Source organism: Aspergillus eucalypticola, assembly GCF_003184535.1.
Source record: "Aspergillus eucalypticola CBS 122712 chromosome Unknown BO83scaffold_1, whole genome shotgun sequence".
Classification (NCBI taxonomy): domain Eukaryota; kingdom Fungi; phylum Ascomycota; class Eurotiomycetes; order Eurotiales; family Aspergillaceae; genus Aspergillus; species Aspergillus eucalypticola.
In genome coordinates, this window is record NW_020290275.1 from 80,922 (window position 1) to 100,930 (window position 20,009).

Genomic DNA, 20,009 nt, shown 5'->3' on the forward strand with positions numbered 1-20,009 from the left:
AATGTTTACGGGATATGGGTAAAAGGAAGCGACCGAGGGGCTTACCACATCCTGGCCAGGTCATCACAGGCTGCCGGATAGCTGCAGGCCATGATGGGCATTCCTCGTTGCTTGATCCATCGCGTTGCAGGAGTCAGTGACTTCATTCTTAGTCACGGTTCAACCATGTCCAAGAAACCGGTTGATGTTCTCAGTCAAATAGGCTCTTATTTTCGTAGCGCTATTAGAGTTTCGATTGAAGTGAGAGCTTATGCAGATCCGGCGAGCAGGAAGAGGATGACAAGCTGTCGCTCAAGAAAAGTACATGCATATAGTTTGGTTAGTAGTGTGAGCTTTGGTCCATGTGTCACACGGGTAAGGCGTAAGGATCTTCCAAACGCCTGCCTTCTATGGATTCTCTTGCAGGTGAGTTTGACTGCCTCTGATTGAGGAGCAAAACGTCTGTCTGTGCGAGAAAAGTGGTTTGATGACTAGGGAGTCACATCCAAAAAGCATTTCCTCTTCTACTATGTTATCCGTACTCGTAGTAGCTGAAGAGCTTTTTGGTCTTGTCACTTATGTCGGCAACTTCATAGAACTGTATAATTCCGCAGTGGCAGTGGTTTCCACACTGTCTGTAATATCTCATTCGATCAGAGTATGTGTAATGCCTTAAGGTATGCCATGCAGGTAAGACGGAGCATGACCGGCCGGCAGTACTGCGGATAAATCAACCGCATCCCCATCCAGTAAGTGCAGTGAGTGATTGTTAGTAGTGGCAAGTGGCCGGGTACCAATGCAGCGTCTGTTTACCGATCCACCGGTGCCCGCCAGCGATGAAAAAATTGCTGGATTTTATCTAGACTACCACTAGACTCCTAGCGAGGGCCTTTTCCAGTTCCCCGGCAGCGCATTGGTGCAACAACCACGGTGATCATCCGTCTACGGGCGATTGGTTTGCTTGCCCCTCCAATCACCATCCCACCTCCCCTGAGTCAGGGAATGTAAGACAGTGAGATCTAAATCGATTATTGGTTGAATGTAAAGTCTCCAGAGGGCAGAGAGATCGGAAGTCTCACACAGTTCAGCTCCCAGCGGCACAAAGTGGATGGTGCACCGGTGGGAATTTTTCCTGCCGATGGGGTCCGTCTTGACTGAAAACGGAACGGTTGGAGTTTGATTCCCTGCCGCCTTAACCCGGAACGGCGACCGCAGCCCTTCAATCCGACCCAATGCTGAGGATCCCTGCGCTGGATTGGTTGGAACGAGAGAAAGTGCTCCACACTTGTGCACATCTCGGCCGGGGTGGTTGCCGCAGTTGGCCAATTTAGGTAGAGGAGACTCCAGCTGGCTGCATCTTCTTTTCGTTGCATTTATGCGCTTGACCCACTCCTATGGTGACAGCAAAGGCCTGCTGAATGAAATTTGTAAATAGAATTTTTGGGGAGGATGGAACACAAGCTGAACTGTGATGGGGTACCATTCGTTACGATGACGAGATGGAGGGGGAAAACTTTTATTTTGTGATCTTTTTTTTTTTTCTCACTTTATTGGCAGGAAATACAGACAAAGGAGAGTCAGAAAAAAAGATAAACAGCAATCAAAAGGAAAACATGGGGGAGAAATAGATGGATCACATAGAAAAAGAAAGGTAAATAGCAAACAAAGGACAGGTGCGGGAAAATCCAGCGGGAGTTGCTGGGCCAAAACAGCAGTTGCTGAACCCGACCGTCTGGGTCGCGAGGTTCCTGCGCCGGGTTGATCGCCTCCTGATCCGTGACGCTACGACCGAAGGAAGGAAAGAGGGAAAAGAGAGCAGGGCATGCCCCGAGGGTTGGCCAGCTAAGCCCGTTAGCCCAATCCTTCTGCTCCCCAAATCCCAGGAATTGCCGGGGCTTGCTGGCACTGCTGGGGACTGGCTCCCTCTCTAACCTCCCCCCGGAGATCCGTGGGCTGGCGTGCCTTTTCCCTTCAATTTGCGTTCTATGGAAATCCTTCCAGCAGCAGACAACTGACTCCATACTTTAAGATTGGAATAGTATGTTTCCCTGGATATACTAGAATAGTTTATTGTTTATCATATTTCATTGTATGGAATCGACAAGACCAGCGCCCGTAGGATAATGTATCTAGTAGTAATGAGTAGCTACTCATAGGCGATCAGACGTAGAGACCGCAAATGAGCTCATCTCCTCCCATACTTAAGGTTCTGGACCTCGAGAGCTGCCCGTGACTCGCGCACCTTCTGCTTTCGTCCCCTCCTCGGCTGCTCCAATCTTTTCTGCTGTCCGCACCAACTCTCCGTCTTCCCTCTTCACTTTCAGCCTGCCCTCTTTCGCAACCCCGCCTTCTTTTTTTTTTTTTTACCCTTCTCTTCCTCCTCCTTCCTCCAGTCTATCTTCTGGTCTGTCTTGTTCTAGCTTCGGGTTGGCTTGCAGCTTCAAAGCCGCCAATCATTTAGCACCGCGGGTTCCTGTCCTTGTGCTACCTCCCAGGATAAAGCGGTCATCATTGGGGAACCTGTGGTCCTGTGGCCGATCCGTGGAAGGCTCAGCGATTCTCCCGCATTTTGACAGCTCGTCGCTGCGCCTTACCCAGAGTTCAATCCTCACTTCACGAGCTTCACGTCTACACTGTGCACCATCCGCCGAACGACGCGTGTACATTCATCCGGTTCTTCTTTTGCAGGACTGCCATAGGAGCCTGTGTTGTTGCCCGAATCTTGACTCGTGATAGATTGGATTTGCCTGTCGCGAGTCTTGCTACTGCAATTTCGGGTATTCACCCCGCCACCACTTCCTCGACTTTCGCCTTCTTCAACGTGATGAGCGTCATGTACGCTCTGGACGATCGCACACATACCGCACCGCCTCCCCCGCCGCCGCTCTCGATGGATCGTATTCCACCCCCCTCCTCCTCATACCCCACTCCGGGCTCTGCAGGCGTCGCGTCTGCCGGCGGGTTACCGCCGTCGAGCCATCTAGCGCCGCTCTCCACCGTTCATGAAAATCGCATATGGTCTTTGCAGGTGGTTCAGCAGCCGGTTCGCGCCCGGATGTGTGGCTTCGGCGATAAGGTTGGTCTTGCTGTGCCGTCCTTGCACTGCTCTTGTTCCCGCCTTTTCTATAGGTAGCTGACTGTAGCTCAGGATCGCCGGCCAATTACACCTCCTCCCTGCATTCGCCTGGTTGTCCGAGATGCTCAGACTGAAAAGGAGATTGACATTAAGTATGACGGCATCAAAAATCGCTCTGCCGAGGAATGGTGCTGACCGGCCACTCTAGTGAGATCGATACGTCCTTCTACGTGCTCATGGTCGACCTGTGGAACGCGGAGGGAACCAGCGAGGTGAACCTCGTCAAGCACTCCGCCACTTCTCCCTCGATATCGACGGCCATGTCCTCCTCATACCCCCCTCCGCCGCATAGTGTCTCGCCTTCCTACCCGCCCTACGCGCAGAATGCCTACGGCCAGCCTGTTGGATACCCTCAGATGAACAATTACTACGGTGGCAACCCCCAACTACAGTACCAGAACCCGTATGGAGCGAATCCACAAGCACCCTATTATCAGCCTTACTATGCCGGCGGTCACATGCCCCAGGCCAATATTTCCCCGGCGCAGCCTGTGGCCTCTGGCCCTGGCGGCATGTTCACGCGGAACCTCATCGGCAGTCTCAGCGCCAGCGCGTTCCGCTTGACCGACCCGGAAAACAAGATCGGAGTGTGGTTTATCCTGCAGGACCTGAGTGTCCGCACAGAGGGCTCTTTCCGGTGAGTGCAGTTCTCTGAGCTGGTCGCGTTTGGTGATGTACTGATTTATTCCTGCAGTCTGAAAATGAGCTTTGTGAATGTGGGCAGCCAGTCCGGCGATTCCCCCAACGGGGTATCTGTGATCAACCACGGCTCTGCGCCAGTGTTGGCCTCTGTGTTCTCGGAGCCATTCCACGTGTTTTCGGCCAAGAAGTTCCCCGGTGTCATTGAGAGCACACCGTTGAGCAAATGCTTCGCCCTCCAAGGGATCAAGATTCCCATCCGCAAGGACGGAGTGAAGGGATCTCGCGGGCGCCACAGCGACGGAGACGACGCCGGGGACGATTACGACTAAACCAGGGTTATTTGCTAATTCGGGATACCAATGGGCGATGTTTTGTGTTTTTGGTTGCTTTTTGCTCACGTTCTTATATATATATATATATACGGGTCAGGTTGGACGCTGGGTTTGGTTCTGCGGTGTTGGTGATGGGCTCTTTCAAACAGGATGGGGGTGTATTGTTACTATCTGGGCCGGTGTCACAGGGTTCTTCGGGTTCTCCTGAATTTTCTTTCTTCTTGCTACGTGATATTCGATTAATGCTGCCTTGCTTTCGATTCGTGTGACTTGCTTTATATGAAGTGATGGTTTCGCGCCTGGTTCTACGGTCCCGCGCACAACGGTTAGAGGCGAAAATGATCTCATCTTATGGGGACTGTACTGTATTGCATTACCCTAGGAGAATGTATGAATGATAGCCTGATAGCAGTAATCCATAGCTTTTGTGCTCTGTTCGCAATTCCATCAACTCCGACTAGGTTAAAGTTCTGTCCGGACAAGCGCAGAGACTCGACTAGAACTCGACCGGACGAACCATCGTTCAACCGAGACAGGTCGCCTCTTCCAGCTCGTATTGACTGTGGCGGTGCGCAACGTCGACGATGACGTCGATCGACCAGGTGCTTCCATGGGAGGAGTGGCGGGCGTCGGAAAAAGGCCGCTTCGAAGCTCAATCTTCGGCAGAAAACCTTCGCAAGGGGATGATGCAGGGTTTGAAGTAAGTAAGATCGGGCTTGTCCGACTGACCAAAAAGGAGCGAGAGAGTAAATCAGAATTGGGGCATCGGACCTTCGGGTTACGGGACCCTGACTACTTTGTCCATAGCAAGCTGCTAGTTTACTGGACGGACCCTGTTTTCCCCTAAACTTCTGACATTGATTGGGGATGATCGTCGTTCTAAAATTAAACGGTCGCCAACGGGGCCCATCATCAATCTTTTCCCATTCTACTTTGTTTCTTCCCTTGCCGTGTCTCGGAGCAACAACTGAGACAGGTCGTTTAAACCGGCACGTCATGAGCTCATGCGATTCCCCAGTTTTTTCCCTTCAATTGAGCCACTCTGCATGGCTGATGAGGGTCTTCGTCTCCATGCGGTTTCACTTTAGTGCACTGGACTAGCAGATAGTAAGTGGGAGACCTCTTCTGATAGGTTTAGGGTCTGTTATTCTCTGACGGCTCGTGCCGCTTTTTTCCTTGCGGTTTTTGGGCTGTGTGGCAGGGTTGAGATGGGGATGGATTGCTGGAGGCGATGTTGTTGCTATCCATAGTGCACCGTAGTGCCTTCGTTGTGTTTACTTGTGATGGAGAGGGCCCTTGCTCGACTGACCATTCTGATTCTTTCCCACTCCACTTAGTTTCTCTAATAGTAACCGGTTGACCTCATAGTCTGTTCATTGTAGGATATAAATACGGGCTTTAGATCCTTGCTTTGTTTCTTTTTTTTTCCCTTCAGTACTACTCCAAAGACATTCGTTCTCAATCACTTGATAACTTTCATATATCTACCATACCATCTACTTCTCTCTAATCACCATCATCTTTAATCAACTACCATCAAAATGAAGTTCACCCTCGCTTCCACCCTCCTCCCCCTCCTGGCCACCGCTGCCCCCGCCCAGCAGCGCGACTCCTCCAACTCCACTGCTTCTTCTACTCCCTCTACCTTCGGCATCATGTCCGCCCGCTCTGGCTCCCCCATCCATCTCCTCCCCTTGAACGCCAACAGCGGTGGTTTCTACCTGGGCGGAAACACCTCTTCTTACTGCCCTATCTCTTCCGGCTGCCCTGCCGGTACTGAGACCGTTTTTGCTGGTGATGGCTCTGCTTTGGTACGTCCCTCGCCCACACCCGTCCCCTCAACCCCTCACACATAAAATAGTATACGTTATATACTAATGAAATATTGAATAAACAGGACGTCGAAGTTCCCGGCGGCCAACAAGTCTACGTCGCACCCAGCGGTGCCCTGACCTTCACCGTCCCCCACTCGGCCTACATCCCCGCTGGCTCCTCCACCGGCCCCTTCAAGTACACCCCCGGCAAGCCCTTCGGCACCTGGACTTTCACCGGTGCCGGTGCCACGGGCTTCATGGCTTGCCCTGACGAGGGTAACAAGTGGCAGGTGTTTGCTGCTACGCAGAATGCTACCGTGCCTAGTGGCAATGTTGCTGATTGCTTGGGTTTTGATGCCCTTGCTGTGGCTACTAATGGTTCGGTCGCTGCTTGGGAGTACATCTAAATAAGTACTTTCTGGTATGTTAGGATGATAGTGGGGTAGAAGGGGGATGGGGTATATAGTTGTGGTGTGTATAGAGTGAAATAGTAGGGTTTGTGGTTGTGGTTGTGGTTGTAGTTATTAATGGTTGTTGTGTACATGTATGTTAATGTCATTAATGATTTGTTGATGTTGTGATTGATTGGTTATTTATTGTAATATTAGTTTTAGTTATTTGGTGGGAGTAGTTTTATTATGATATTGTCAGTCATAACAGTGTCATGCGTTCTATAGTATAGTACGAAGTATAAGTGTAGAGAGAGCTATGGGTATGGATGGTATGGTTAATTCCTCCATATCCGCACCGCCTTGTCCTTCCCCCCACTTCCCACCTTCTGTCCATCCGGACTCCAATCTACCGCAAACACCTCGTCCTTGTGGCCCGGCAGATCCTCTTGCAACTTGCCTGTCCGCACATTCCATACTTTCAGTGTCGTGTCCTTGGACGACGAGACTAGCAGCCGGGAATCAGCCGAGAAGCAGCACTGGTACACGGCGCCCACGTGGCCGCGGAGTGTCGTGATGAATCTATCGTCTATTTAGTTTTTGTATATCATTTTTGAGACAGTGGTAAACTCACTTTCCGTCACGCGCGTTCCATAGCTTAACGTGGTTGTCGAAGCCCGCCGACGCAATGTACGCCATGTCTGGCGAGAACGTCACATGGTTCACCTCCTTTTGGTGTCCCAACAGTCGCGCAACGGGCTTGCTGGAATTCCCAGGTTCCCACAGGTACATGGTGAAGTCGTCACTTGCGGACACAAGCTTCTCGACAATCTTGTTGTTGATGGTCGCCGCCTGCTCGAACCGCTGCTTGGCTGCCGCGATCTTCTCGGCATCCGCCTGCGGCACCTTGCCGGTGTGGTCGTGGTAGGCAGTGCGGAGGACAAAGTCGGTAGACAGGGCCAAATGGTTAACGCGGTGGGCGTGCGCAGAAAGGGTCTGGATCAGGGTGCCGTTCTGAGCATTCCACACCTTGATAGTCTTGTCGTGAGATGCAGTGTAGATATTACCGGTTCCGCCCCAGCGGACGCAGGTCACCGAGCCCTTGTGCCCGGTGAGGACGGTGTCGATGCGCTTCGAGACCACGTCCCATATGCGGACGGTTGAATCCTTGGAAGCGGACGCCAGGCGCGGCCGACCGGGCTGCTGAAGATGGTATGGTTCCCACGCCAGACTGGTGATCCATTTGGCGTGTCCCTTCAAAGGCGCGCCCAATGGGGTGCCCTTCTTTGCGTCCCAGAAGCGCACGGTGTTGTCCATGCTTCCTGTCGCAATCATGGCGCCGTTAGGCGAGTAGCTGACCGCCAGCACCCAGCTGGTATGTCCCTTCAAGGTGTGCAGAGGCGTTCCAGTGTCGCAATCCCAGACGCGAGCTGTAGAGTCACCGCTGCCGGTAACCATTGTGGATGAGTTGACAGGGGAGAAGCTGGTCGCAAGAATTGCCTCGCCGTGTCCAGCGATCGAGGCGGAGCATCGCGAGACGGCTTTGACGCGGAACACAGCCTGGGGAGTGAAGTAGAGATGTACAGTATCTTCGGTCGTCTTCAGGCCGGGCTTCAAGAGGGAGTGATACAGGTCGGAGAGGATATCGATTGTCTGGTCGTTCTTGTCTTTGCCATCGGATTGGTATGTGAACCGGTACGGTACTCGCTCATCTTCTTCCTACGGCGCAAAAATCAATTAGTCTCTGAAGGGTGGTGAACTAAGCCTCGCTGCATACCTACATTGCCTTGTAACGTATTCAACAGCGTCTCGAGATTCTTCACACTGGCATCAGCGACTGGAACGGACACCGCCGGCCCGGTCGCAGATCCCGTCGCCTGGTCGAAGAATTGCACACGAATGCTACCCAGATTCTCTGGGATACTCTGGATCTCCTGCTGCTGACGGGCCCGCTCAGCGGTCTCCGTCCTCTGACGCTTCGACGGGGGAGGTAGAAGAGTCGCCATTGTGCCGCTCTTTGTTGGATGGTTTTTGTTCGTTGAAGATTTTCGCCGAAAAAAAGATAAAAGATAGCCGTCGCTATCGCGGGGAGTCTATCGCCGCTAGTCCGCTTTCGGACGGCAGCTCTACTATATCCTGCACCATTCTCTACTATATCCTGCTGCTCTTTTCCTGACCACCAATACGCAAAATGTCGGCTTCATTTGTTCGGAGTTCCTCCATTGGAGCTACTAGCTCTGTTGCTCCATTTGCTAGAACCAGCACATTCCCCAGAACTACGCCGAGGCCGACGACAACGGCAACAAGCGTTGCATCCCAGGACATCATCTGTGCCGTTAGTGAGTCCAGAGGCATATCCTCAACGGTTGGTCTTGCATTTGTCAATCTAGCTACTGCAGAGACAGTTCTGTGTCAGATATGCGATAGCCAGACGTACGTCAAAACGGTCACGAAAATAGGGGTATTCGAACCGACTGAGATTCTCTTCGCAACCTCTGCCAAAGAATCCAAATTGTTCTACATCATACAAGAAAATATCCAAGATACTACGTTTACCTTTATAGATCGCAGGTTCTGGTCGGAGAGAGCTGGTCATGATTATGTAGACCGACTCGCCTTTTCCGGGGATGTCGAACCCATCAAGATCGTCCTGGGAGGAAACTATTATGCTGCTTGCTGCTTTGCTGCGGTGAGCACTACAACCGTCTGGCTGATCCGGCTAATTATTGTAGGTCTTAAAGTATGTCGAGCTGGAGCTGAACAGAACCTTTACCTGTCACTCGCTTCGTATCAGGTTCGAGCCCTCTCAGGGATCCATGTTAATTGATCTATCCACCATTGTCTCCTTGGAGTTGATTCAGAATATACACAATGCGAAGTCGAAGGATAGTCTCTACGGACTGCTCAATGAGACCCTGACACCTATGGGTGCAAGGCTTCTCAGAGCCAACATTCTTCAGCCTTCAACAGAAGAACCCAAGCTGCAAGCACGATATAACGCTGTCGAGGATCTGTCTACAAAGGAAGACATGTTTGTCTCGGTGAGACAAGGTTCGCCTATAATCCCGCTATATACGACTTAGTCTAACCATATAAAACGTAGCTCTCAAGGGCTTTGTTGATGCGGACAAGGTCCTTACTTCTGTACGTGGATTCGACCGTTTCTGATAGCTTAGCTGACGATCCAGCTTATCCTTGTGCCCAACAAACGTGCCTTCCAACATGTTGAGCAGTCTGTCAACAATGTCATAATGGTCAAGACATATGTTGGGGCAATCAACTCGGTTTACAAGGCACTTACGGCAGCTCAGAGCAGTCTTTTAACAACCATAAGAGAAGTAATTATATGCTGGCACTGTCCTAATATAGCTAACAACTATACAGCTATGTGCCCCGGCGGGCCACCGGGCTGTTCAGCAGATGATTGAAGAAACCCTCAACGAGCATGTTATATACCAAACCCGGCCACTTGATCTCCGAAATCAGCGCATCTACTGTGTCCGGGTAAGTCCCATGTGCAAGTTCCTCTGCAAGCCTGACATAGTTTCTTCAGGCTGGAGTAAACAGCCTCCTCGACGTCGCGCGACAGACATACAAAGAAGCTAATACAGATGCCGCTGATCTGGTAGCAGAGCTAGCAGGTCTGTACATTGCGTCTGAAGCTGCTCATAGCTAATTTAGACAGAAACGCACAGTATAGCCCTTGACCTGAAGTTCGACAGAGCTCGCCAATACTACATTAGTCTCCCAGCTACAGCAATCGAATCCTTGCCAGATGTCTTCATCAACGTCTATCGCAAAAAGAACCGTATAGAGTGTCAAACGCTAGACCTCGTCAAGCTCAATCAGAAGATCACAGATGCACACAATGAAGTCATCAACATGAGCGACGAAACCGTGCAGGAACTGATCCACGATATCTGCTCAGAGATTTCAGGGCTCTTCAAAGTAAGCGAAGCCATCGCCATGCTTGACATGCTAGCAGCATTTGCCCAATTAGCAACATCGCACGACTACATCCGGCCTGAACTGACAGACACTCTCGCAATCAAATCCGGACGCCATCCGATCCGCGAGAAGATACACACGAAGAAATTCATTCCCAATGATGCCTACGCAACGCAACAGTCCCGCTTCCAGATCATCACAGGCTGCAACATGAGCGGAAAATCAACCTACATCCGCGCCCTAGCGCTGATGACCGTAATGGCACAAATAGGCTGTTTCATCCCAGCAGAATACGCATCATTTCCCATCGTCCACCAACTATTCGCACGTGTCTCCACATCCGACGACCTCGAAGCAAACGTATCAACTTTCGCCGCCGAAATGCGCGAAATGGCCTTCATCCTCCGCAACATCGAACCGCGCAGCATGGTCATCGTCGACGAACTAGGTCGCGGCACCAGCACAACCGACGGCCTCGCCATCGCCATCGCCATCGCAGAAGCTCTCGTAGAAAGCCACGCATTAGTCTGGTTCGTGACCCATTTTCGGGATCTCGCACTGATAATGGGCGAGCGCAATGGGGTCGTGAGCCTCCATCTTGCAGCCGAAGTATCCCCCGATGCTTCAAAGATGACCATGCTCTACAAGATAGCCGAAGGCCCCGATACGAACCGATTCTACGGCCTCGCCCTTGCAAAACTCGTAGATCTCCCCCCAGGTGTCCTCGAAACCGCCCAGCAGGTATCAGAGAAACTCAACCAGCTCGCTAAACGCCGACACAGCAAGTCCAAAGCCCTGGCAGTGACTCGTAGAAGGAATCTGATCCTCTCACTGAAAGAACAACTCCTTCTAGTCCGCAACGGAACCATGGAAGGCGAGACCCTTCGGAAATGGTTGAAGCGACTGCAGGATGACTTCGCCTTGAGTATGGCTGCTATTGACGAGGATGCGGCCTGTGCCAGCGACGAAGATGCACCGGTACCCAGGGAAATGTATGAGGACACTAGTTCTACCGGGAACCTTCTCTTCGATGATGATGAAGGACTAGAGGTCCATCATAGCTCTGAACTTGGAGAATCTGTGGCGCAAGATGCTGGAAATCAGCTCGACATTTCTGAGTCAGAGGACCCGCTCAACGACTCTAGTTATTGTATATCACGACCATTCGCTCCTCCCTCGGACGTCTCTGAAGGGGATATAGATGAATTTGCCGCGTCACCTTCTCAGCATGACGGAGATGATTCTACAGCTGACGATCAAGATACCGCTTCCTCCATGATTGATGAATCCTGATCCGCTCATCTCCAATCAAACGAAGTATGACTCTAACCGTATTGTATTGCATTTGTTTTTTACATCCCCATATTCCAACCCCAGACTGAAATGTACCTATCTCCACCCGCCCCCTACATCAACGGAAAGGAAATGAAAAAAAAAAAAAAAAAGAAACCATCCCACTAGCTTTTATTTACCTCACGAAAGCAACTCTAGAAGTAAAAGACCATATTCGCTCAAATACAAGCTGAACAAGCAACGACATCATCAACAAACGTAGGACCCAGAACCGACGATGCATAGACACAAACCCACATCATATGTGTGGGGCGAAAGAAAAGTAAATATAGAGGGAAAGAAACAGTACAGTGGTGTGGTATGCATCGTCATAATCAGCCGAAGTGGAACAGAGTCTGCTTCCCCTTCTTGTTCTTGCCCTTCTTGCCTCCGGCAGGGAACTCGGGGAAGTCATCCTCCGCATTGGACGAGCTAGCGCCGGGGTCGTTCCGAGAAGCCCAGGCGTTCGCGGTTGGCTTGTTACGGTCTTCCCAGCGGACGGTGCCGCGAGTCAGACCTGCCATGAGGACGTTGGGCTTGGGAGCAGCAGGGAGAGCAGGGAAGGCTTCGGAGCTGGTGGCGTTGACTGGGCGGGCCGGGGCGCGCGAGGCGGAGCGGGAAGAGGTGGCGCTGCTGAAGGCAGAGGTAGGGGCTGAGGGAGCTGCAGCGGCGGCGGCGGCGCCCCAGGGGGTAGTGGCGGCGGGCTTGGAGGTTCGGGGGATAGAGCGGGCGGTGGTCGAGGAGAGAGGAGGGAAGGGGTTGGCGGCGGAGGAAGAGGTGGATGAAGAAGGCATGGCGCCGCTTCTGCCGACGTAGGAACGGGAAGACTGGGCTGTTGAGGATTTGAGGCGCAGGACACGCTTTCCACCCACTCCGCTGCCGTTCACGGTTCCTGGGGACATGCCGGGGAGCATACCGCCGGGGCCGGGCAGAGCTGGGTAGTCTTCATTAATGGCACGCCAATCGTTCCAGGCTTTGAGGAGCGCGTTGCGCTGGCCTTCGTCTTCGTAAATCTCCGCGAGCTCTTTGATGAGTTTGCCCAATTCGGTGCTGGAGGTATCGAAGAGTGAGAAGAAGGCGTCGATGAGTTCAGTGGCGGAAATGGAGGAGGTGCGGTAGCTGGAAACCCGGGCACGGAATTCCTTGAGCTTGTTCTGGTCGTTGCCTAGGAGGTTCGAGGCTCTTTCAACGACGGCTGCATGGCGGAGACGGCGGGCTTTTTCTTGAGGAGTAACGGAGGCCGAGTCTGCGCTGAGATTGAGATTCTCCATCTCGGCAACTGGAGTGGATGCGGTAGGGGTCTGGGCGGGTGTAGGACGAGCCGGAGCACGCACAGGCTGAGTGTCGTTGCGTGTTAGTTGGCCGCCGAAGCTGCGGGTCGAGACGGATTGGGCACTCTGGATGGCCATTTGGCGTTGATACGCAACCTCGTCTCTTCTCAAGGGCTGAGCGCTGGAGACAGGCAGAGGCTCCGCGTTGGGATCGCGTCCACGACCAGCACCCCGACGCTGGCGTTGAGGTTGGTAAGGAGTTCTGTAATCAAAGGTTGACAAGTCAACGGTGCGAGCGTCGCGTCTGGCGTCCTTAGATAGGCCGTTGGGATGGCATTCAAGTTGATGTGCCTTGAGATCCATCTGGGACTCGAAGACAACGAACTTCTTTTCCAGACACTCACGGTCGAGACAGAGGAAGTGATCCTTCTGGAAGTGGTCTTCGAGAGCGTTGTAGTCGATGTAGTACTGTTGCTGGCGGCCGCCGGAGCGACGGTCACAAATGTGGCATCTTTCGTGACGGTCACGACAATGTGCGTATAATTCGTCATCGCCATAAAACCGTTGCCGGCAGAAACCACACTCAGGATGACCTCTGAATCCACTCTGGTCTATGGCACCAGGCACGTCATCTCCATGCTTCTCGTGTTTGCGCAACTCTGCACTGGTGAAAAGCTCATGTTCATGCGTGAACACTTTCTTGTTTCGCGTGCAAAGATCACTAGAACATTGGCAATCAGTATGCGCCTGCACAGCTGATCACATCTAACAGTAAGAGGAACTTACCACATCACCCTGCCATGCTTGCTTTTAACGTGACGATGCAGGTCAGGCCATCCCAAGCAAGCTACATCACAACCTCTATCCGGGCAATTGTACCGCAACAGCAGTACTGTGTCTTCGAAGATATCGTTGTTCTCGTACTTGATCCCTAGGTTTTCGTCCATCTGCGAGAAATCGGAGTCCTTGAAATCCTCATAGCGCTTGGCATGGTCATCCGTGAAGATAACATAGTTGGATTCCGTCTAGTCCAAAGCAAATGTCAGCGCAAAGCCACGGCCAAGACCAAAAACGATGACCAAACGAATCACATACTCGACAATGAGCACAAGCTTTATTCTTATACAAGGCCCTCAATCTCAGCGCACAAATATGACAAGTCCGGTGATTACACGGCGAGACCGAGGTGTGGTCGACCTTCGAAGCACAAATGAAGCAGATTTCGCCGTCATCGTCATCATCAGACTCTTCTGTCGTGACAGGCTGCTTCCCCTTGCCTTCTAATACTGTCTGAACATTCGCACCACCCTGTCCACCCTCGGCAGAAGCCTCCGACTTGTTCCCCGAGCGATTCTGCTTGTCTCGACCTCCTCCGCCGCCTCCGCGACGGGGTCCCTGGCCCCTAGATCTTGCACCCCTTCCAGCGCCATCATGAGAATGGTGATGGTGACCATCGGTTTGTCCCGGTTGGCGAGCAGCTCCAAAGCCTCCTCCGCGGCCTCGTCGACGGCCGCCCCGGCCTTGGCCTTGCGCTCCGGGAGCTTGGGCGGGCTGGGATTCGGACATTGGGAACGTGGACAGATTGAGGGGCGATTACTCGAAGTGATCAGCGAGGATGATGTTTGGGGGACAGTGCCCAGAATTTGCTCTCTTAGGAGGAGAAGCGCGTCGCGCTTTGGTGAGTCTGTGCGACCAGACAGCGAATTTCGGCGGAGGGGTGATAAGCCGGCGTTGCTGTGGAGGGACCAGCTTTCACGTTACGAGCGGCGGCGGGCAAAAAAGTTGGATCGGCGGCATGCTTAGTGAGCATCGCTGTCCACTTTCTCTCCCCGACTTATTTAATTTTATTAATTGCGTTATGCCCGGTAGGGGGGGCACATAGGTAATTAATTTACTGGTGAATTCAATCCAGTTACTGATATGACTCATTTTGACTCATTATTGCTCATGCAACTACAAGGCAGATCATATGTATGGCTTAGCCATGGGATGCATGCATATTACTAGCCCCTTCGGCTACAACTGTACTGGCTGCTCGTGCGATAACTGAGAATGTATCATGCAATGACGCGATGCGATGTATGTAGCCAAATCAATAAGCAAATACGATCTCTAGGTAGCAACATCCATCGCGCCTGTCCACAAGGCAGCACCAACTCCCGCTGGAGAGAAAAGCAGGTCAACACAAGGAAAGATAAGGCAATCATTCGCCAATGAGAGTAGCAACAAGTGCGAAAAAATATCAATATGAGAAGCAAATAATAAAGTCTTGGAGCAAAATGAAAGAGAGTTAGCGCCTGGGTTCCAAATGCTGTGTAGTAAGCAAAAGTCGGGGAATCGTTAAGGCAACGACTTGGTCGCTGCGATTGCCTTGTCCGGAAGGCAAGAGTTCGCGTCTAGATACCAAAGGTTATTCATCGGGACTGTACAAATTCTGGCTGAGGATTTTAGTCATCGTGAACATGTGTATGCGATCTTGCTTGAATACGGCACGCATCGCGTCGTCACAGCGAATTTGTCGCCGGTCATTGGGATCCTGAAGATCATGCTCGTGGATGTATTGCCAAAGCCGCTTCACTGTCTGCGGTCGCGAGAGCTGTTCGAATGTCAGTATATCTTACTTAACCGGAAATGGGAATAGCAGCCATACCGTCACCTCGCCGTCCAACAAAGCCGAAAGCGCCGGGGAAAGAGTCAGGGGTTTCTAGACAGCCGTCAGCACCAGTCGCCTCCATTAGGAAGTGTTTGCAGCATACGTGAAACCCGCCAGATCTGTTGACCTTCTTTCCTGAGTCCGAGCCCGATTCAAGTTCCGAATCATCCTCAGCCTTCACTTTCTTGGACGTCTTCGCTTTGGTGGGCTGCTTCTTCTTCACGGGCTGGCTTCTGCGTGTACTGGCCCCGCGGGTTTGGCGCGCACGCATGTTTTCCTCGGCCTGGAGTTTGGCTGCGAACAAGGCATCCGCATCGATATCATTGTCGGGCTTCTTCTTCTTGATAGGAGGAGTCTTGCTTGAAGTGTCCGAGCGCTCTTCACTCTCCGCTTGGCGTTTCTGCGACATGGAAGATTGAGCCGGAGAGGACGGCTCAACAGGAGTCACCGAGTCATGGTCTTTCCCGTGGCCATTGGTGGAAGCAGAGGTCGCTGGTGTCTCCGATGCGGTTTGAATGCCCTTTTGTGCCGCACAGACGTCGAAGCGCTCCATGATAAGCTGCTTGATGGCAAGCTGTATGGATAAAATTAACATTAGCATTATATTTGAGGTCTACCGCCGTGAATCAAAAGAGCAAAGAGCAATATGCGACAATAATGAAAGATCGGGGGCGCAGACCTTATGCGGGGCAAGATCATAGCCGATCTCATCCTGAAGGCCGTTGCGAATAGTTTTTGAGGAGATGGTGGTCAAATCGCTTTTGGCCAGAATTGAATCAATGATCGGAATGTATTGCTCGCGGGCTTCTGGGGATACTATTCCATGGGAAAAAGAAAAAGCCATGATGTCAGTTGAGAGCGATCTCGGCGTGGAGCAATCGACCGGGAACATCAGACTTCCGAACTTACGCGACATGGTGGACCGGGTAGCTTTGCTTTGCAGCACCTCTGCAGGAAATGACACGACTGAATGGAATTTAATGTTGTCAATTGCTGACCGGACTCAATGTAAGAGTTCGCAAGGCTATCAGCAGCGGGATTCAGCTCACGGTGGTCGTGCACTGAGGAGGACCGTCTAGATCTGGGCGTAGCGCTGGCGCTTAGGACCGGCGGGGCATAAGAGAGAGGAGGTACGTAAAGGCCCCAGGAGAAAGTAGGACAGGGAGAGAGAGATGGATCAGACAAAACAAAGGGGAGTAAACGAGGAGATCGTGACGGCCGGCCCACAACGACCAGCAGCTATCACCCGCAGCAGCAACGGAAAGCGGGACGATGCGTGAGGATCGCGAAATGTTATGGCTGGTCCAAGCCGATTGTACAAGTCGGTTACAGAAGACATAATCAGCCGGGCGAGAAGCTGGGGGCGGGTGGCTTAGATAAGCACCATCACGTGGTGGAGCTGGAGAAAGAATAGGCATTTTACTAGTGGTATCGTGAGAAATGGTCATTTACCGTCACTTTACCGTACGGAAAGTGAAAGCAAGCAGAGACAATGAAGAGATGACTCAGCCCTGACTCAGCTGCCTTCGCACACAGAAGGCGCTTGTGGTTTGGGATTTGTTCTTTTGCCCTAAAATCAGCCAAATCGGGGTCGACCAGCAGAAAATCCAGAACAGCATCTTTCATCTTCAAGATCATACCCTCTCCACCCTCAACCCCCCATATCGCCGTTCGCTGCGCTGCAACCATGGCGCCCAGTTTTGACACCCTGTCTGAGCAGGATCTCCACGAAGAGGAGGAGGAGGAGGTTGACTTCTCCGGTGAGTGCGCCTCGCGTTGTCCCATCATCTTCTTCTCACCCCGTTTCCCCCGTGCCCCTCGCCGCTGACTCCGCCCGATTTTCTCCATCCAGATCTCAAGGAGCAATATGAAGTGAAGCTTGAGGAGGGTTTGGACACATTTGTTGTGATCGATGGACTTCCGGTCGTCCCCGAGGAGAGCCGGCAAAAGCTCATCAAGTTCTTGTTGAGGAAGCTCAACACGGTCGGCCACACTTCGGAGGATGCCGTCTTCATGCCCATCAACGACAAGAACATGTCCGAAGGGTATGTTTCAACTTAGGAAATCTGATTGCGGTTGGGAAAGGTTGTGGAAACATTAACACGTCGTTTCAGTTTCGCCTTCGTTGAGTACGAAACCCCCGAACAGGCCGTCGCTGCCGTCAAGCAACTGCACGGTGTACCCCTCGATAAGAAGCACACTCTCGCCGTCAACAAGTTGATGGATATTGATCGTTATGGCCGGGAAGGACGCATCGACGAGGAATACAAGCCCCCCACCATCGAACCCTTCAAGGAGAAGGAGCACCTCCGCTCATGGCTGGGCGACGCCAACGCCCGTGACCAGTTCGCCCTTTACCGTGGCGACAAGGTTGGTGTGTTCTGGAACAACAAGAGCAACCCCCCGGAGAACGTCGTCGACCGCGCGCACTGGACTCAGCTTTTCGTCCAGTGGTCCCCCAAGGGTACCTACCTCGCCTCCGTCCACCCCCAGGGTGTCCAGCTCTGGGGTGGTCCCGCCTTCTCGAAGCAGAAGCAGTTCCCCCATCCTTTCGTTCAGCTGGTCGAATTCTCGCCCGGTGAGAGCTACCTGACCACCTGGTCCGCCCGCCCCATCCAGGTGGAGGAGGGCCACCCCGTTTTGACCTACGAGGAAGACGGAAAGAACATCATCATCTGGGATATCGTCACTGGAAAGCCTCTTCGTTCCTTCGTCTCTCACGATCTGACTGCCGGCCCTAGTGCTGAGGGCGAGCCCAAGAAGAAGGTCCAGTGGCCCGCTTTCAAGTGGTCCGCTGACGAGAAGTACGTCGCTAGAATGCTGCAGCACCAGTCGATCTCGATTTACGAGCTCCCCCGGATGAACTTGCTGGGCAAGACTTCCGTCAAGATCGATGGTGTTATGGACTTCGAGTGGTCCCCCGCCACCGTTGTCCGCGAGGGTGTCAAGCAGTACGAACAGCTGCTCTGCTTCTGGACTCCCGAAATTGGCAGCAACCCGGCCCGTGTCGCCTTGATGAGCGTTCCCTCGAAGGAGATCGTCCGTACGCGTAACCTGTTCAACGTGTCGGATGTCAAGCTGCACTGGCAGTCGCAAGGTACCTACGTCTGTGTCAAGGTCGACCGTCACTCCAAGTCCAAGAAGTCCATGGCCACCAACCTGGAGATTTTCCGTGTGCGCGAGAAGGGTGTCCCCGTCGAAGTCGTCGACAGTCTCAAGGATACAGTCATCAACTTTGCTTGGGAGCCCAACGGAGGACGTTTCGTCGCCATCACCACCGGCGAGGCCCCCAGCGGCACCGCCGTTCTCCCCAAGACCTCCGTCTCTTTCTTCGCCCCCGAAAAGAAGGGTGTCTCGGCCGGCAACTTCAAGGTTGTCCGCACCATTGAGAAGAAGACCAGCAACGCCATCTACTGGTCTCCCAAGGGACGTTTTGTCGTCGTCGCTACCGTTCACTCCCAGACCAACTTCGATATTGATTTCTGGGATATGGACTTTGAGGGTGAGAAGCCCGAGGGCGAGAAGGATCTGGCCGCCAACCTGCAATTAATGAAGACCGTTGAGCACTACGGTGTTACGGATATTGACTGGGATCCTACGGGTCGCTACGTTGTCAGCAGTGCTAGCGTGTGGACCCACTCGGTATGTTCTTCCTTCTTAGTGTCTTATCACAATTGCGTTACTGACGTGTATTATGTAGATGGAAAACGGCTACAACATTCACACCTTCGCCGGTCAGACCCTCGCCGAACACCCCACCGACAAGTTCAAGCAGTTCATCTGGCGCCCTCGTCCCCCCACTCTTCTCAGCAAGGAGGAGCAGAAGCAAGTGCGCAAGAACCTCCGCGAGTACTCGAAGGAGTTCGAGGAGGAGGACAAGTACGCTGTCGACATTGCCAACACAGCCGTTGTGGAGACGCGCAAGCGCGTGCTCAACGAGTGGACTGCCTGGATCCGGAGGGAGAAGGAGATGCTTGCGGAGGAGAAAGACGCCTACGGTGTGCCGGAAGACGTCGACTCTTCCAAGCAGGCCAAGGATGCCCCTGCTGTGTCGGAGGACCAAGGCGAGACAGTGGTGGAGGAGATTGTGGAAGAGATCATCGAGGAGAACGAGGAAGTCATTGGTTGATTGGGAAGCCAGCTTCGTATCTAATGTGTTCTATTCCATCCATTTCCTTTTCTTTTTCATTTCCTTTTATTCTTATCTCGCATCTTGTCTGTCGATATCCTCGCCCTTTTTCCTTTACCTTTCCTCTCTGAAGACCTCACACTTCATCCTCTCTTCTTCCCTGTGAGACTTCATCTGTGATCCATATGTGATCCATTTGGATTGGTTCCAGCGCGCGCGTGGGGGCACCTGTGTCTGGAACATTTCAAAAAAAAAAAGTGAATAGAATCTGTGTTTGCATATTTCTTTCCCGAGCGTGAGGGGGAAACTTTGATGTGCGTGATGTTGGTAGCAATGAGAGATGACAGACAATGATGACTATTGCAATCATTCAAGTTCAGTTTA

General features: G+C 52.5%; 6 protein-coding genes across 6 annotated transcripts; 3 read left to right on the top strand and 3 right to left on the bottom strand.

The window, feature by feature from the left end:
- The first annotated feature begins 2,622 nt into the window (after nt 1-2,622).
- On the top strand, nt 2,623-4,260 carry BO83DRAFT_449 (velvet factor family protein). The gene is made up of 4 exons (XM_025536725.1): nt 2,623-3,055; nt 3,128-3,207; nt 3,264-3,752; nt 3,810-4,260. Exons 1-4 carry the CDS (start codon nt 2,804-2,806, stop codon nt 4,084-4,086), a joined length of 1,098 nt encoding a protein of 365 aa, XP_025393052.1. The 5' UTR covers nt 2,623-2,803; the 3' UTR covers nt 4,087-4,260.
- Nucleotides 4,261-5,430, bottom strand: BO83DRAFT_477 (uncharacterized protein). Its single transcript, XM_025537384.1, has one exon. It carries the CDS (start codon nt 5,085-5,087, stop codon nt 4,434-4,436), a length of 654 nt encoding a protein of 217 aa, XP_025393053.1. The 5' UTR covers nt 5,088-5,430; the 3' UTR covers nt 4,261-4,433.
- Nucleotides 5,431-5,474: 44 nt separating this feature from the next.
- On the top strand, nt 5,475-6,546 carry BO83DRAFT_451 (putative IgE binding protein). Its single transcript, XM_025536824.1, has 2 exons — nt 5,475-5,900; nt 5,987-6,546. Exons 1-2 carry the CDS (start codon nt 5,631-5,633, stop codon nt 6,308-6,310), a joined length of 594 nt encoding a protein of 197 aa, XP_025393054.1. The 5' UTR covers nt 5,475-5,630; the 3' UTR covers nt 6,311-6,546.
- Nucleotides 6,547-6,562: 16 nt separating this feature from the next.
- BO83DRAFT_328035 (E3 ubiquitin-protein ligase HEL2) lies at nt 6,563-14,571 on the bottom strand. The gene is made up of 6 exons (XM_025528142.1): nt 13,939-14,571; nt 13,630-13,868; nt 11,975-13,564; nt 8,074-8,305; nt 6,927-8,011; nt 6,563-6,874 (listed from the first exon to the last, which is right to left on the bottom strand). The coding sequence occupies exons 1-6, from the start codon at nt 14,407-14,409 to the stop codon at nt 6,631-6,633; spliced, it is 3,861 nt and encodes a 1,286-aa protein (XP_025393055.1). The 5' UTR covers nt 14,410-14,571; the 3' UTR covers nt 6,563-6,630.
- Nucleotides 14,572-14,763: 192 nt separating this feature from the next.
- On the bottom strand, nt 14,764-16,810 carry BO83DRAFT_433111 (SWIB/MDM2 domain protein). Its single transcript, XM_025535656.1, has 5 exons — nt 16,406-16,810; nt 16,176-16,312; nt 15,600-16,070; nt 15,494-15,547; nt 14,764-15,439 (listed from the first exon to the last, which is right to left on the bottom strand). The coding sequence occupies exons 1-5, from the start codon at nt 16,410-16,412 to the stop codon at nt 15,254-15,256; spliced, it is 855 nt and encodes a 284-aa protein (XP_025393056.1). The 5' UTR covers nt 16,413-16,810; the 3' UTR covers nt 14,764-15,253.
- A 274-nt stretch (nt 16,811-17,084) lies between these two features.
- EifCb (translation initiation factor eIF3 core subunit b) lies at nt 17,085-20,005 on the top strand. The gene is made up of 4 exons (XM_025530063.1): nt 17,085-17,256; nt 17,349-17,541; nt 17,611-19,138; nt 19,197-20,005. The coding sequence occupies exons 1-4, from the start codon at nt 17,184-17,186 to the stop codon at nt 19,623-19,625; spliced, it is 2,223 nt and encodes a 740-aa protein (XP_025393057.1). The 5' UTR covers nt 17,085-17,183; the 3' UTR covers nt 19,626-20,005.
- Nucleotides 20,006-20,009: the final 4 nt, after the last annotated feature.